Here is a 17,958-nt window from a genome sequence, read left to right as displayed (position 1 = left end):
CGAACCCGTCCTCCAAATTTGAGCTCGACCCAACAATTAACAAATTTAGAATCACTGATTTTGTGAGACTGGCCGTAGAAAATCTCAAATGAGTTTCTCTCTTCTTTTCTCTCTTTTGAAGTCTTCTTTTCTCTTTATATCTCACAATTATAAATTGACCCCTCCACTTAAATAAGTTAGACAAATGGACTAACATATTTGTGCATTTTTCCACAAAGGAAGGAGATTAAATCCAACAAATCTCCCCCTTACAACTATCTGGAGGAATCACCAAACTGACAATATCACAACAAGCTTCAAATTTCCTCTTGGTAACACTTTACTCATCATATCAGAACCATTATCATTTGTATGGACTTTAGCTAACTCTAACAACTTAGCATCCAAATCATCACATATTCAATGATATCCCACATCAATATGTTTAGACCTATCATAAAAAATTGGATTCTTATCAAGATGAATAGTGCTTTGAGTATCAACAAATAACACATATTTGTCTTGAACAAAATCAAACTCCTGCAAAAATTTCTTCAACCATAATACTTTTTTGCGTTCTTCAATAATGGCAATGAACTCATCCTCTATAGTAGACAATGCTACACACTTTTGTAATCTGGACTGCCAAGCCACAACTTCCCTTGCAAATTTAATCATGTAGTCTAAAGTATAATTTCTGAAATCAATGTCTCCAGCCATATCAAAATCAGAGTATCCCACTAAAGTAGGCTTATCTCCTCCAAAGCAAAGCCTCACAGAAGTAGTATCGTAAAGATACCTTAAAATCCATTTTACACCATCAATGCGCTCTACTTGAATTTGACAAAATTCTACTGATTATACCAACAACACGTGCTATATCCGGTCTTGTATACACCACTGCATACATCAAACTACCCACAATAAACGCATAAGAAACATGTTTCATGGTTTGACGTTTAGCAGTGTGAATTTTATGAAAAACTTGAAATAATTTATCTTTACAAAAATGTCAATTGACGAAGAGACCATAGAAGATAAGTGTTACTCATTTGTTTGAGAAGTGTATCTTAATAGATGTCGAGGTGTAATTGTTCTTTCTCTAATTAACTCGTATCCTATTCAATCTTTGTCCCAATAATTGTTCAAGTTTTTATATATATATATATATATATATATATATTTTTTTTTTTTTTTTTTTTTGAGGTGTGGTTCTAAGCTGCTTGTAAAGAATACTGTTATGTTGATGGTGATTTGATTTTTTAGAGTTCTAGGCTAAGTCTTTTGGTGGTAGCTTTGGTTATCTTGTGCTGTTTTCTAGTTTTACTATGCTATTTGTACTTTTTACCTCCTCTATTTTATTTATATAATTATTTGTCTTTAAAAAAAATACTAAACTAAATTCCATATATTTTATTTGAAGGATGAAAAAGGAATTTACTCATGCTGTTTTAATAACTTGTTGGGACATTTTGATGGATATAGGTGACATATCTTGTGGCACCATGATTGATGTGGCATAATCCAGAATGGACCAAACTATACCCACCATACAATTTCACTTTCTACGTCCAATCAAGTAAAATAAGTGTGAATTTGCATTGCATCTTTAGGGGTACATACATGGATGATAAATCGGTGGTGCTTAACATGTAACTAATCATAGCATATTATATTATTATTATTTTCAGTGGTTTTTAGTTTATCCCATAGGTTCGTACTACCAACAAATTTTGCAGTCAAGGATACATGAAGTCCCACACTATTGTACTACACATTACTTGGTACAATTTTAAGATTAATGGTTTTTGATAGTTGAAAACTTAGTAGTAGGTTAGAATTAGAACCGTCAAACAAGGGCTAAAAAGAATTGGAAGTTGGAAGAATCGGAATTTTTTTATACCGGCTGAATATGGAAAATTTGGAACATGTTGAATTAAATACTCATGGATGTTAAAGGAAATTTCTTTGAGATACTTTTCCTTTTGGAGTTGAAAATAAGAAAAAGTATCTTCAGTTAGTTTGATTTAGTCTAATTAAATATAGTAAACAATGTTGGTTGGATTTTTGGAGTGCTCTTAGAAAGTAGGCCCTCTAAGGAATGTGTGAACAAAAATTTATTTTAAATTAATTGAATTTTTAAATTTTATTTTGATTAAAAATGAGTTAAATATAAAATAATTTATGTTTGGATATAATTGTAAAATTTATTTGAATAGTAAATTTTGAAGTAAAAATTTCATTTATTTGGAAAATCCCAAATCACAACTTCAAGAAAAATTAATTATGCAAGTAAAATTAATTTTACTTCATGCTATTATGGTTGTCCATACACAGAGTAGGAAGAAGAATTAATTCATGGCGTTGAGGGTGGCGGAATATTTAGTGGAAGAGGTAGTTTAGATATATGTAAAGACATTGTAAGATATTTCTTATTTTCATAGGCGCTTTTGGGGTTGGTCCTATCTTGTCTTACATGTCTCTTTTGTCATGGATAGAAACTTCATGTCAAATTTGTTCTCTGATGAGGAAATTGATAGTGTTGTGGTTTTGTGGGATATTAGTAAAATTCGGGGGCTATATAGTTTTAACATTCCTTCATTGAGTTTTTTTGGAGTTTGGTAAGTGAAGAAGTTGTGACTGTGCCCAAACAATTCTACAACGATGTTTATGTGCATCTCGAAAAAATATAATTTGGTTTGTTTACGGCCCTAATCGATGTTAAGATCGCCCAGGTACGAAGATATGGCGAAGTCAAAGGCTGCCATAGGCCATCCTTAAGGAAATAAGCATTTATGTATCATGATTGCATGGCATCGACACATTCAAATGCGTTTCCCAAAACCACTAAATACCATATATGGGTAGAATTAATGATGACAAATAACATTTATGGTGATTAATGACATTAAAGGTCCTTGTAACATATTAAGTGGGGAAGAACGAGTATAAAAAAGAGGTCCAAGTGAAGGATAAATGAGACTCAACTCTTAGACACAAGTCACATATTGTGAGTCTTTCTGACAAGCATATGAGGAGTTATCTAATTGATGTTCTGGCATGAATATATGACGTGTAACACCCTTATAACCCCACAATTATTTCACATATAATTTATGAAAATAAATCAAATAAAAATGATCATACAAGGGTGTCACACTTCTTAGAAAACATCAGAATTCAATCCTGATCCGCAACACTGGTTATATTAGTTAAAACATGCATTTAAACTTTGTGGCAGAATCAACGTCATGTCATCAAAATTAACTTCTCAAAAGTAATACATTGGTCTCACCAATTAAAAAAACAATTTAACAATCAAAGAACGTCACGAGGTATACCAACATCATAAAGAACATAATTGTTCGCAAAACTCAAAGTTCCCAACCTGATGTTACATATCAGAGCAAGACACCACTAACAATCAAAACTAAATGAAATACTCTGAAGCTATCTTCAAAGTCTCTACTAAACTACTCCTGGTCACCTGCGCGTTACCCATATGGAGGTAACATTCAAACCGAAAGAGTGAGTAATCACAATTCATTAAAAAGATATAAGGAAAGAAGAGTAGTTACGAGCAATATTATCATCATATAAAGCACATCATTTATCAACATAACATACTCACAATAATTCACAATAGCACATGAACGTCTTTTGTCATTCAAGCATCATAATTCACGCACTTCACAATTATCATTACATCACAATTCATCAATAAAATCCATGCAATGTCACATATGATGTTAATGCAACAACATTGAATCGATGCATGTGGTACCAAAATCTTTGATGAAAACTTGGTCATCACCCTCCAAATATCCCCACCATAAGATCGATTCTCTCTTAGAACCGAAGCACTTCATAAAACGCACTCAATCCGCACAATGAGATTGAGACACATCACAGGCGGACCACCGTTCATGATATGCTAATGAATGGATGATGCACAACAACGTCATATAACCGTGGCTAGTCAATCGCATCATCATTCACATATTCATCACATAACATGTAATACATATTTAAAACATACATGTCATCATAGTTTCATCACAAAACATCGTTAGCAATCACTGCAACTTCATAGCAACTCCATAACAGAATCACAACAACGTCACATTCATCATCAAAAGACAATATATCATATCATAACAACATAATATGATTCAATCCCCTAAACACAAAGGTACTGGACTCATACACCAAACATCTCATATGACTCAATTATATTATATGTCAATGTGTTAGCTTCCCAACGCTTCGAACGACGCGTCAAACGGAGTCCTAAAACTCCAGTTACATCATTTTATAAAAATGGTACAGACTGCTCGCCTCGACCTCGGTCCACGCCCCAGGAGCGCTCTGCTCGCTTCTTGCACGCGGCTTCATTTGCCCGGCGAACTGAGCGATGAAGACCCTCGCGGATTCTTTCACCTGACGAAATGAGCGATTGGGAATAAGTTTATTAAAAGGGTTTATTAATTTTGAATGGTGCGGGAGCACCCTCCCATCCCCATATTACTCCGCCACTAATTTGTTGAGTCGATTTATGACGGAGTGGTTTGCCGTTCGCGGCGAATCGAATGGTTTGAGTTTGAGGCTCTCTTCACACGCGAATTATGGGAGGCCGGAGACGCGGAATCACGACTTTTGAAGGTGTTCAGTTTGTGGTGCGGTGAATTATTGCTCCCATGCGTGTCAAGCACTTGATTGGAAGTTTTGGCATAAGACGGAGTGTGCTCCTATAGAGAGGTGACTTGAGGAGGAGGGTGATGACGACAAAGTTGACGGCGGCGATGAGTTAATGGTTATGAATGATAGTTAGATAGTTTTTCTTAGAGGATTATGGTGATGGTGATGGAAATTAATTCATACAACTATAACGAAAATGAATCAATTTTTTTGATATGTCTAAGAGTTGAGACTTTATATACATCTACGTTGTTTAAAGAATAACTAGAAGTCATCAATGAAGGTTTCTACATTTTTTATTAGACCAGCAAAGCATGTATAATTGAAAAGTGGCGATGGCGATACACAATTTAAAGGGCATTTTTCTGTAATTTTTTAGAAGGTTGGATTATTTGGATGATTTTTTCTTAAGCATCTCGTCCCTTTGGGGCCTCTAATTGGGGGATGTGTACATCCAAAAAATTTAGAAGGTGGATTACCTTAGTGACGTTTCTTCTTAAGCATCTTGCCCCCTTAGGGCATAATGCTTGAATGACTGTGTATAATTAAGAAAATATCATTCAGTTGGTATACAACCCTGATGTTAAGATCTCCCAAGTGTGAAGATATGGTGAATTCAAAGGCCATCCAAGGCGAGCCATCAGCAGATAAGCATTCATGTATCATGATTACATGACATCAGTACATTCAATTATGTTATCTAAGTCCATTAAATATCATTTATTTCACATGGATAACTTGGGTTATAGCTTTTTTATCTAAATCTCTATCGTCTTTTTAGTAAATGGAAACCTAATAGAAGATATCAATATTTAGGGAGGTCTTAAACAAGGAGATAATCTAACTTTAATTTATGATTTCAGTTTATCTTCTCACCATTGATTTAAGTATCCCTCTATTGGTTCTTTTATTTAATCGTTTCTCTTTCTATGTTGGGGAATCTAGGGAAACCAAGAGTGTCAATTGGCTAAACGTCCAAGATTCAAGAGACTTTGACACTACATATCCATCACAAACCTTAAGATGATGAATGTATGAGTCATTTCTCCCGTATATCCAACATTTCTTCCATTTCTAGTCGAATTAAGACTTAACTTCTCATAATTGAATTCCAACACGCTATTGGTTCTTCTGTTTGATTGAACATCTCCATATTTGTTCTCTTATTTAACCGATACTCACCTTGCTGTTTCTTTTGTTTGCTTCACTCTCTATTGGTTCTTTTGTTTGGATGCTTATCTATATGAGTTCTTCTCTTTGGTTACTTGTTTTTTTACTACGTCTCCTTCCTTTTGGTTCAGTTTGATTTGGTTTCTCCATTCAATGGTTGCTCCTCTCTACGATAATTCGTCTCTTTGATTTTTTCTTCTCTTTTTGTTGATTATGATGTTAGTTGTTTTGGGTTGGTTTTTTGTTTGCCAAACTCTTAATGATTCATGTTAATGTACGACGAGTTTAAGTCGAGTTGTTAGGTAATATATAATGAGTCTTTTTTTATAATTGAATTAAGGGTAGTTTAATCTATTTATATTTTATAATATCTTTTATTTTCATAAATTATGTTAATATTACAATATTAAAACTCGGAAATTTTTTTCTACTTTGTTTTCTAATAAGATCTCCATCTAAAAGCTAGTTAAAAATATTCACATATTTATACATTCATCAATCCAAAAATCAGTGATGGTACTCCAATTCAACAAATATATTACAAAGTTGGTGATTCATAGATAAACTCTATCATCAACTTAAAAAGTTAATAATTTTTATTCTATTATCATTATCTCTAATTAACCAAGATTAGACATTTTCCAATAAAACAACTTCAAAATTCTCTAGTCTATTCTAACTTCTTTTTTCACACAATAATCTCATAGTTTGGTTTTTACTTTTAACTTAAAAGTCAACAACAAATACCAAATTTACACACAATAAGTTGTTCATTAGTTTTAATTAGCATTTATGCATTAACTCTAAACAAAATATTCCCATCTACACAAAAGGTAAAGAGGTTGATATGCATTATATACTATGAAATACCACTTGCGGTATGTTTTGCAACTTAGCTCAATGTCCTTTTCACCCCATTAATAACCCTTTTCTGACCCCTCTCTCTCTTGTGCCCTACTTCATTCACTCATCATAATTCATTTTTGGTTAACTCTAAAGTTTTATTCCATCTTTGTCCTTCCATTTTGATTCCCTTCAAACACACACCACTAAATCAATGAGGATAGAGAGGGAAAAAATATCAAAAAATAATAATAAAATATCATAGAGATGAAATTGAGTATATGTTGTTTGAGATGCATAAATAAACCAAAACCAAAACCAAAACCATCATAGATGAAAAGGTGGTTTTTCACTTTATAAATACCATTTCTTTGCTTTCTTTTTCTTATATCTCTTTGTTCTACAAAGTTGAAAAAAAGAGAGAAAGTTTACATACTATTTCAAAGATTACAATCTGTGTTATTGTCCTTGATAAGGTTAGTGTTTTTGTTATTCAACAAAATAATGAAACATTAGTTTCAAAACCTTTCTCAATGTTTCCCTTCTTTTTAGTGTAAGAAATCAAACCTTTTCCACATGAAAACTATGAAAAAATTTGTAGCTAAAAAGCCTATGATTCAAAGGGTGAAGAAGGGTTGTTCAAAGTTTCAATCTTTTTCCAAACTAGAACTAATTTAACAATCAATTTTTTTCATGGTTTTTGTTGAGATATATAGATAGACTTTTTGTTTGTGTGAAGAAAAGTGTGTTGATGATGTTTTGCTTGATTCAGCTTGCAACTATGAGTTTTCCAAATGAATCCATGCCTGATTCTCCTCAGAGAAAGATTGGAAGGGGAAAGATTGAGATCAAGAGGATCGAAAACACGACGAATCGACAAGTTACCTTCTGCAAGCGTAGAAATGGCTTGCTTAAGAAGGCATATGAATTGTCTGTGCTTTGTGATGCAGAAGTTGCTCTTATAGTCTTCTCGACTCGTGGCCGTCTCTATGAATATGCAAATAACAGGTAATTACTTTAGAAATTCTCAACCTTTTTGTGTTCTTTTTTGTTGTTGTTGGTGGTGGTGTTGTTTTTCTATTTGTTTGCAGTTTTTGATGAGTCAAAAAATGTCTTTGTTGCTTCTTTTTGGGAACATTTGAGTTCATATAGTAAAGTTCATGTTCATGGATCTTTTGAATGAGTTAGTTAGCTTCACCAAAAGAGAGTAATCATGTTTGTGTTAATTTTTCCTCTTTGTATGTCTGTTTTCTGCAACCAAGTTTCACTTATGTTTGTTTCTTCTATTTTAGCCTTTTTTTTTATGAAACTTCTATGAACTTTTCAAGGCCATTCTCTTTATCTACCCCTTTTCTTTACCTATGACAAGTGTTCTTGGTTATATAGATAGATCTGGTTGCTACTTGTAAGAATTTTGGAAGATTTGAAACATGGATTGTGAGATCATCCAACCCCTATTTTGCTTCTTCATTTTGTTCTTAAACTTTTTCATTTTTCTTTTTCCTCTTTCCCTTTCTATTATTCTCCCCTAAGAAAGACCTAAACAAGTTGAAAAAGCTATTTGTCAATGAGTTAAATCAAATGAAATAAAATAAAATAAATTAAAAAACTTGTAAAGAAATAGCAAGGGTTAATTAGGGTTTGTGTAAAGCCTAAAACTATAGTTCCTCATAGATTATGCAGAAATTTTTTTTTTTTTTGAAAGGAAAGTTCTCTTTTTTAATTCATCACAATAAAATCTGATTAGGAATATCAACACCCATATAAAGATTTTCAATTCTGAATTTGAACAAAGGTTTTTTTTTTCTTCCCAAATCTCACTTTCACCCATTTGCAGGATCTTATCTTGGATATAACAATAACCCTAAAAATTAGGGTTTTAATATAGGTTACAACAAATGAAAAAATAAATAAACTTTCTGAAATAAGATTCAAAAGGGTATTGAAATCTGATATTAGCTTCTGGTTAGGGCTTAAATGACCCACTTTAGCTAGTCTCTGTGATTTCTATTTTGTCTTGGTTGAAAGAATCTAATTAGTCATGTCACAAGTGAATTTTCTTAAAGTTGATCTGCTATAGCTTTTAATTAATCAATCTCTTTAGGGTAAACAAAACTAAAATTTCATTCTTTTAGATAGCTTTTAATTAATCAATCTCTTTAGGGTAAAAAACTAAAAATTCATTCTTTGACATAGTTAGAAAACAACAAAAGATGAAGTAATGAAGAGGGTAGTTACTAGTTATATCATAATTTCACACTTGTTGTGTTGGGGATACAAGATTTGAATTAGCACAAGATCTTTCACATAAAAGATCAAATCTGTGAAAGTTATAGACTGAGGAAGAAAAAGGGAAGGGTTTTCTTTCTAAGCTCAATGAATGATGTAAATGGAGGCAGAGACAACGTACGACAGTTTGTGACAGCCAATGAAATTGTTATGATCATTTTTGTCTTCTTCCATGTAACAACAAATGCACAACTGTTCTTACTGCCACATCTATTGCAGTGTCAATTCAACGGCTATGATTTAACTCAGACTGAAAAAACTAGTACTTTTTTAATATTTTAATACGTTTTGGAATGAATCAAGGTGGTTTATAAAGTGTTGTTTAGAGTATTGTCCACTGTGTATGAGATGGTTGTTTCATAAGGTAGAGAAAAAATTGTAAAAAAAGGGCTAAAAATGGTTGAACCAATCATATTTAGGAACCTGTGCCAACGTGGCAGGAAGAACCAATCAGTAGTTTGAAGAAATTAAGGTATCAGAGATTGAATATTCTGAAAATGGAAAAAGGTTTTTTTACTTTCTTTTTTTCACATTACATATCCAATCAACTTGATTAAACATCTTATCAACTTTGTGATGTTAAGGTTTGAGTTTGAGGAATAAGATCTTTTGATGTGTAGTTTTTCAAGATTGTGTTTTAAGGTTCAGCTGCATGATTTGACCATAGATTATATGATTAAAACTTTAATTTTTTTTTTCTTTTTGTTTAAAATGATTTGTATAATGATACTCTTTATGATGATTTTCAGTGTGAAAGCTTCTATTGAGAGGTATAAGAAAGCATGTTCTGATACTTCTGGTGCTAAATCAGCTTCTGAGACTAATGCTCAGGTATTCATTCATCTAGCATAAAAAGGAATTTGTATATGTAATGTAATGATTAATAAATGAATAAACTAATAACTTTAAAATGTTTATTTAATCTCAGTATTATCAGCAAGAAGCTGCGAAACTGCGAGTGCAAATCAGTAATTTACAGAATCATAACAGGCAAGTTGAATTAGTCTCTCATAGATTCATATCATTTTCAATGTTTGGAATTTGTGATGAAAAGGTTTTAATAATGCAGGCAAATGATGGGTGAGGCTTTGAGCAATATGAACGGTAAGGAACTCAGAAACCTTGAGAGTAAACTAGAGAAAGGAATTAGCCGAATTCGCTCCAAGAAGGTACTTATAATTTAATCACAAGATTCTTAAAAATAAATATCTGATGCAATAATGATCCTATTGATAAATACTAATTTCCTTTGTTTTTGTTACATCAGAATGAAATGCTATTTGCAGAAATTGAGTACATGCAGAAGAGGGTAATTATTTTCCTTGTATTCATCTTTTAATCCAATTTTCAACTTATATTTTCCTTTAATTTGTCTATGTCATGTTAGTTGGTTAATTAGTCATTTGAAGCATGTCTCACCAAAACAAAGTTGTTTGATAAATTATTTGATAACAAACAAGATTTGTATGATAATTTTCAAAGTATGATAACTAAAATGTACATATATATGCACAGGAGATAGAGTTGCATAATAGCAACCAGGTTCTTAGAGCAAAGGTTTGTGGTTATTTCTCTGTCTGTCCTGTGTAAAATGTTTTGTGTCATCATCTCAATTCATAATTATAACCTTTTATCATTATTTTTATGATGAGTATGTAGATATCAGAAAATGATCAGAGGAACAACCATAGTGCTAATGTGTTGCATGGTGGCACAAGCTTTGAATGTATGCAACCTCAGCAACAATTCGACTCTCGCAGTTACTTCCAAGTGAATGAATTACAACCCAATAATAATCAGTATGCCAGGCAGGACCAGATGTCTCTTCAATTTGTGTAAGTGTTTAATTAAGTTGTTTATCTAATCATCAATCATCTATGAACCTGAATCTATCGACACTTGACTCGTAATATTCTTGTGCAGTTGATGTGCTCGTGGTTGAGAAGGGCAAAGACTTTGAGTTTCTGGTATTTGAATCTTGGCAATCTTATGATAGCGTATGCGTAAAGAAAATATAAGAAAAACTACTAGGAGGGAATTTATTTAAGTACTTCCCTTCAATACTATGTAGTGGCTTTATAGAATTTCATAAGCGCTTAGCCATGTATCTATTATGAAAGCTTCTATGATCTATTTAGCTTGTGTATTAAGACACTAAGTATGGAGATTACACATTAATCGACATGTTTGTCAACCCTATTCTACTTTCCATATCGTGGTAAAATCGACCGCACAAGTGATTTGAACTCTCTATTTTCACGAAAACTTTAACTCTAGGATATGATGAGAGTTTTCTTGCGTTGAAGAATTCGATAAGTAACATGACCAAGAGAGGGAGAGATTCATCTTGTTACAACTTAGCAAGATGACTAATATCCATTGGATGCGCAAAGGCAGGAAACGGAGCATTATAAGCCAATTTTGCAGTGACTTTGTTGACAACCTCAGATGCATGAAATCCATCAAAAAATGGATGCAAATTTCTATGCTTGCATGGTTCCTCATTAGGGATACACTGTCCGTTTGACCCGATTTTGCAACATTTCAAAATCTCCATATCTGAAAAATTCAAGCAAAGTTAGTACAATTCATTGGTTGAGTTAAGTGATAATTGTGATTGAGCTAATATGTGAAGAAAAAAATTGTTTAAATACTTGGATATAAGCTACTATCTTTCATGATAGCAGTGTTAATGAAGATGAGTTTTGCATCAGGTAATTCTTTGTTGAAACGGTCGACAAGAGATTTAAGTTTGTCATTGAAAAGATTTGCTGCTTTACTCTCCTCTTTAACACACAATTTACCAGTTTTCCCGTGTGGAACGCAACCGATAGGCCCCAATCCAATCAGAGAAAACTTTCTTGCTCCGAGCTCATACAAAGCCTTTAAATAAGTTGCATGTTCTTCGATAAGAGCTACAGCATACTGGTTAGTATTGTACTTTCTGCTAGATGGATATTGTTCTGGCAGGAAGTAGTTGTTAAGGTAATCATTGCTTCCTATATTTACATAATATAAGCACTTATTAAGATGTTGTTGCACTTTGTCACTTCCAAGTTTCGCGGCGATCTGGGAAACAATATCTTTGTGATGTTCTAATTGCAATCCCATGCTGATATCTTGACCCTGCAGCATTTTCAACACGATTATTAAATTTGTGTAAATGAGCCATATGATATAAACTTTCAATCCAACGCGCAGCATTGAAATACCATGTGTGTTCCAGTCTCATTGCGAATTCCTGCTGCACCGGATGCATAATTAACACCTTGAACAATGTCTGAACCACTGGTATTTGCATAGGGTGGAATATAATGGTCAAATCCCAAAAGATCAGCTGTAATATTAGAATCTTAGGTTCAATATAAATTTACTCAATAATGGTACATGAAAATAAAATGCAAACTTGGAATGTGATGATAACGCTCAATCGCATGGTTTTAAATTGCAGTCGTGAATTGCGTTAGCTGCAACGAATTGCGATCATTGTGTTTGTTGCAACGCGTGTTGCAGCTGTAATGGCGCGCTTTAAATTAAGATTTTTCATTATATCATAAGAAAATTGAGTTTTGGTACTGAAATTTTGATTTTGATGAAAGTAACTGAACAAACGTCTGATGCAATTCCTACCGCATCAGCAATATTGCGTCTCCAAATGATGCTGACGACTGCAACTTAAAACCATGATCGGTTGGTATATATTACTGATTATGTCAACAGAAGTTCTGCCATTTGTAAATCTTCCGGTAGGACCATCGGGAAAATCAATTCCATAAGGTTTGTAATTAGCTTTGGCACCAGTAGCACGGTCATTGTTGTTTCCATTATCTGATAAAGAATCTCCAAATATGAAAAGACAAGGTACTTGGGGCTCTCCAACAACACAATATATTGCACTGGAGAACAAAAAAAGAACTACCAGCCATAACTTAGTCTCACAATCCATTTCAAATGTCAGAAATCAAAAGTTTGTTATGACTTATGATCCAAGGTATTTTGGGTTCAAGGGTAGCTAAAAATATCAATAGAGAGAGAGCATAGTTATATTTATCTACCATAAGATTCTCAAATTAAGAAAACCGATCATTTATATGCTTAAAAAAATAACACACTAAAATTAGATATCTTAAAATCCTAAAACCCTCTTAGCAGATGCATGGTGTGCTTTTTTTAGAACTTTCCAAAAATATGTTTTCTTATTCTAACATTGAATGATATATATCCAGTCTACTACAACATATCTACTTCAAGGATCTAACTATTTTTCATATACATTGTGTTATCAACAAGTCTCCCCATCCCCATCTTTCACCAATCTAATTTTAATTTCAATTGCAACATTACCTTTTTTTTTTTTTTTCATACTGAACTTGTTGGAACAAGAACAATATTTTAAATACAATTGAAAAAAAGTGTTTCGGCCACCGAAGAAATTATTGAAATGAGCCACAAATTAGGTCACTCTCTTTATGTTTTGTGAACTGTCAAAAAATATATAAGTAAACTATCAACCACAACTTCTTCAAAATAAAATACAACTGTATCAAATTTCTACTTCACTTGGAGAATCCGTTCTAGAAATACATTGTCTATTGTCTATATGGTTACTTAAATTACTCAATATGGTTCAAGATCACTCATAACTTCCGAAGAGAATATGAAACTTTAACCACTTTTAATTTTCAAAGTTTTCTCTATAGTTGAAACATTTTTTTGGAATACTTTGGAAAGAAACATGATTATTCCTTATATAATGTTGGAAGCTTAGCAATGTGTGTAAACTAAACAATGTGGGACTTAGAATATTTTTCAATTAACACACAAATAGACATCATGTTCTAACAATCACTCACTTGAATATAAAAATTGACTTGAAAGTTTCTTTAAGATTATGCGTAAGCAAATGCATCTTTCAATTTAAACCCTTGAATAGTATATAATATTTAGGTTTTAACTTGTAGTTTTGAACTCTATCACTTACATCAAAACAACACAACATTTTGTTACGTGCATTCTAAAAAATGTTGGTGCCTTAAAGACCATGCACATAAATTCCGATTTAGTGAACGCTCTAGGATATTTGCATATAATTTCATAAGAAGCGCCCCTACTACCACATTTACAAAGGAGAGTCTATAAAGATTACTTTTCTAGATAGGTACTTTACTATATATAGTGCATAAATCTCATTAAAAATTTCTATTATTCTGTCCTCTTATCACTCTCTTATTACTCCGAGAAGCACGTCTCTTTTGATCTTCTATAGAATATTAATCTCATATCACTTTACAATTTTTCATTATCCATTGAACTTATTTCTTGAAACCTTCAGTCATTTAGGTCGGGTTAACATCACGAATGATTCAATTTTTATATGTAGTAGTCTTAACTTAATCGATGTGTTATAGAATTTCCCTCTAGCTATTCCCTCTATCAGAAGATAAGTTAAATTTTCATCAGTGTGTATCAAATTTACACTTACAGCTACAGTAGAGATAACTGTAACACCATAAACTCCAATAATAATTTTATAAAACATTTGCGAAAATATTTAGATAAAAGAAGGGTGTCACATTGACAAAACATTCAACTTTTATTTCAAAGGTGGAATTTTAATTCAAATATAGCATAATAATTTCGTTTAAAACAAATCATAAGACATGGCAAAATATTCTCAACCAGATGTTACAATGTCATAGAAAAATTCATAATAATACTAATTAATAGGCAAAAAGAGTTCCAACGGACATAACATAAAAGCAAACAACTGGAGAGGCCAACTACGCCGTCCTCCATAAACTCAACTATCACTACCTAGTCTCGACCTGAGAATCATCTACATAAGATACCTATATAGCAACATAGAAACAAGGAGGAGTGAAAATACATTCTATAAATTAAATGGTGTAAAAACGACAAGATAGTAAACCACATAATTTAGAGTCAATACATTTTTGTTTTCCACACATAGGCAAAATTAAATATATAATGCCCATCTCATCTACTCTTGATAACGCGAAAATGTATCACATATTTGACTTGATTTACATAGATTATTTCCCTATTTTATTTTGATTATGTTGTTTTATGTTGGTATTACGCTGGTATTTTAATGTGTTTCAGAAATTTAAAGTTTACGAGGTTCCCCGAAGAAAAGGAGTAAAAAGGAGAAGAAATGGATAAATATATATAAATATATAAATATATACATATATAAATAAATAAATATATACATATATAAATATATATATATATATATATATATATATATATATACACGTCTCCGTTTTATTTGTCACAGGAGACGTCCGTCTCCACTTTTGAAGACCCATTTTTGCCAAATTCACACGCTTAACTCCACGAACCAAGTCAATTAATATGCTACATTTGAGGAGAAATAGAGGGACCAGCTAGAAGGAGCAGTTACCACAATAACACTATAAAAAGAGCCGAATATTCATGTAAAAAGGGGGTTGGACCATGCTTAGTCCCAGCCACAATTTCTCGTTCAGTATTATTCTTTTCATTCCAGCAATTTTAATTCCAGCATTTGTTTCTATTTTTCGTTCTTCTTTTCTCACAATAATTTCTACACCGGAAATTGTTGTGAACCTTTAACAGGTCTAACCTTACGTTAGATTTAGTTTTTAATTTTCTTGTTTAATTTACCGTAATAATTTCTGAAGAACGATCCAACCAACCCGTGGCGGAAGTTCAAGTACTCCAAGATTCAAGATTTTATTTCAGATTTATATTATTCAGGTTTCTTATTTACTGCTTTAATTATATTCCCTTGCATGATATATTGTATTCCAATTAATATGCCTAAAATTATGAACCGAATCTATTTATGCATGTTTAACCATATTAATATGTCTGGCTAATTTATTTAGATATCGGTATGTAAAGTACTTTAACCGAAGGGATCCGAAATAAGTTGGCTTAAATATGTTTTATTAAAAATCACGCGTTTCTGGTTTTGTGTCTAATTTAATTTACTAAAGTTCTAAAATCAACAGAGCGAGAGTTTGAGATTTTAGAATTGATAAAGGTTAAGATCAACAGAGCGAGAGTTTGAGATCTTTAACTGGATAGTAGACATAGAACATTAGTTTTAAGGATGGTGAAAGTGTATTAAAACTAATTAGAATTTATTTATTTTCAAAAAGTGTTTTTAAATCCGACGCGGGACAGCGAGAGCGTACGTTAGGGAATACTAGCATGATCCGAGTCAACAGAGCGAGAGTTTGAGACTAGGAGATTTAAGTAGATAACCTCTTCGTGAAATGAGCATTTTATCAATTATGATGTTTTCAAAAAGTGTTTCTAAATCTGGTGGGATGGCAAGAGCGTACATTATGAGTTAGGATCGTAGTCTGAATCAATAGAGCGAGAGTTTGAGAGGAGGACTTTTAAATAATATAGTTAGTAAAGATTTTTGATATAATTAGAATCTGGCCAACGGAACTTCGGATCACCTAAGTTAGACGAACTACATACTGGTATCTGCTTATTATTATATTTCTTAGAATTAAGATTTTTAGTTTCCATTTATAAACAACCCAAATATCATTAGCCTTATCTTTACATAGTAACTTTAGATAACGGTAGATCGATTTATAGTCCCTGTGAATTCGATATCTTTTAAAACTACACGACACGGTTGTGCACTTGCAGTTATCCAAACTAATAGACACGTAAAATCGCGATCAACTCTCATGCATATGGTACCATCACTGAATATCAGAGTTATTTTACCGAGTGATCCTCAATACTGGACCGAAGACCTCAACACTGGACCGAAGTCCTAAGCTAACTCCAGTATATTTGATGCATGATTCTGCAAACAAATGAAATTCTCTATCTAAATCTCCTACACCAATTATCAACACCCGTTCTTGCGAATCTAAACATATCAACGCTGGTTCTTACGAACTTAAACATATCAACACTAGTTCTTGCGAACCTAAACATATCAACACTAGTTATTTTAAACCTAAACATGTCAACATTGTCGGTTAAGGCTAACACTAGTTCTTGTTGAGCCTTCCACATAATCACCACTGGTTCTTAACAAACCCAAGGGTATTCACATGTCAATCACTTTGTGCAACAATGTTCCTATCGAAAGTCCTGAATCATGTTTTCTACTAATCATACCAAAATTTCAAATAATTTTTAAAAATATCAAACGGAGTCAGAATCAAGTAAATGACTATGTTTCAGAAATCTTAGAGTATCTATTATAAGACTATTATTTTTATTTTAGAATTTAAGATCTAAATTGGTACAGTTTTATCAAATAATAGGAACTGGCGCAAATAATGGACAAAATGTTTTTTACTAGTCATACCTTAGGTTCGAACAATTTTTTATAATAGCAAATGGAGTTGAAATCAAATGAATGAACATGTTTTAGAAATCTTAGAATGCCTATTTTAAAACTATAATTTTTACTTTTGGACTTAAAATTCAAATTGGTACAATTTAATCGAACAATAAATATTGGTACTGACACCGAGCAAAATGTTTCGTCAGACTTGTGACTAGTATTTCTCCTACTGAACTTAATGAAATGAGATATGTATCATGTCTAATATGTAGAAAATTTTGTCTATTTTCTTATGATATAAGGTTTACTCTTAAAGGACTTGTGTATTGTGAGTTGTGTCCAATATACTAACTACTTATCAAATAATTGTGCTGCCGAGTTTTCAAAATATTAGCTGAACTTATAGTTCAATTTTCCACCCTTTACCACAACTGAATTGATCTAAATAGAAGTCTATCTCGTACTAAATCCTGTATAGTTTATAACGGTCTAAGTTTCGCTCCTAAAAGATCTATGTAACTAAGGTTAGTATACTAATCACAAGTTGCATAATTTTATTTTAACTATCTCTCACTAATTCTATATAATTACTTCTCCACACAAATATTAATTATTCACAAAAACCTTCATACATATAATCATCATGA

At 32.3% G+C, this 17,958-nt stretch overlaps 2 protein-coding genes across 4 annotated transcripts; one reads left to right on the top strand and one right to left on the bottom strand.

The window, feature by feature from the left end:
- Positions 1-6,972: 6,972 nt before the first annotated feature.
- LOC131603357 (floral homeotic protein AGAMOUS-like) lies at positions 6,973-11,190 on the top strand. Of its 3 annotated transcripts, XM_058875655.1 has the most exons (9): positions 6,976-7,166; positions 7,463-7,698; positions 9,729-9,810; positions 9,908-9,969; positions 10,049-10,148; positions 10,247-10,288; positions 10,495-10,536; positions 10,639-10,814; positions 10,903-11,190. In XM_058875655.1, exons 2-9 carry the CDS (start codon positions 7,472-7,474, stop codon positions 10,904-10,906), a joined length of 735 nt encoding a protein of 244 aa, XP_058731638.1. In that variant the 5' UTR covers positions 6,976-7,166; positions 7,463-7,471; the 3' UTR covers positions 10,907-11,190. The 3 variants fall into 3 exon arrangements, with proteins under 3 accessions (XP_058731639.1, XP_058731640.1, XP_058731638.1); XM_058875656.1 differs by lacking the exon at positions 10,903-11,190 and having other exon boundaries at positions 6,973-7,166; positions 10,639-10,818; XM_058875657.1 differs by lacking the exon at positions 10,495-10,536 and having other exon boundaries at positions 6,975-7,166.
- LOC131603356 (GDSL esterase/lipase At1g29670-like) lies at positions 11,089-12,973 on the bottom strand. Its single transcript, XM_058875654.1, has 4 exons — positions 12,685-12,973; positions 12,192-12,316; positions 11,634-12,105; positions 11,089-11,538 (listed from the first exon to the last, which is right to left on the bottom strand). Exons 1-4 carry the CDS (start codon positions 12,923-12,925, stop codon positions 11,330-11,332), a joined length of 1,047 nt encoding a protein of 348 aa, XP_058731637.1. The 5' UTR covers positions 12,926-12,973; the 3' UTR covers positions 11,089-11,329.
- Positions 12,974-17,958: the final 4,985 nt, after the last annotated feature.

This window comes from Vicia villosa, linkage group LG5 (genome assembly GCF_029867415.1).
Source record: "Vicia villosa cultivar HV-30 ecotype Madison, WI linkage group LG5, Vvil1.0, whole genome shotgun sequence".
Lineage (NCBI taxonomy): Eukaryota > Viridiplantae > Streptophyta > Magnoliopsida > Fabales > Fabaceae > Vicia > Vicia villosa.
Note: the sequence above shows the minus strand (reverse complement) of the source record. Positions and strands in the feature narration are given on the sequence as shown.

What these genes read in the sequence shown, in the direction of transcription:
- LOC131603356 (XM_058875654.1), bottom strand. Translation starts at nt 12,925, where the DNA reads ATGGATTGTGAGACTAAGTTATGGCTGGTAGTTCTTTTTTTGTTCTCC. An exon ending in AACTTCTGTTGACATAATCA is followed by an intron (nt 12,317 to 12,684) that starts GTAATATATACC and finishes CTAATATTACAG; the next exon opens with CTGATCTTTTGGGATTTGAC. An exon ending in ATGAGACTGGAACACACATG is followed by an intron (nt 12,106 to 12,191) that starts GTATTTCAATGC and finishes AAAATGCTGCAG; the next exon opens with GGTCAAGATATCAGCATGGG.
- LOC131603357 (XM_058875655.1), top strand. Translation starts at nt 7,472, where the DNA reads ATGAGTTTTCCAAATGAATCCATGCCTGATTCTCCTCAGAGAAAGATT. An exon ending in AATTTACAGAATCATAACAG is followed by an intron (nt 9,970 to 10,048) that starts GCAAGTTGAATT and finishes TTAATAATGCAG; the next exon opens with GCAAATGATGGGTGAGGCTT. An exon ending in GCCGAATTCGCTCCAAGAAG is followed by an intron (nt 10,149 to 10,246) that starts GTACTTATAATT and finishes TTGTTACATCAG; the next exon opens with AATGAAATGCTATTTGCAGA.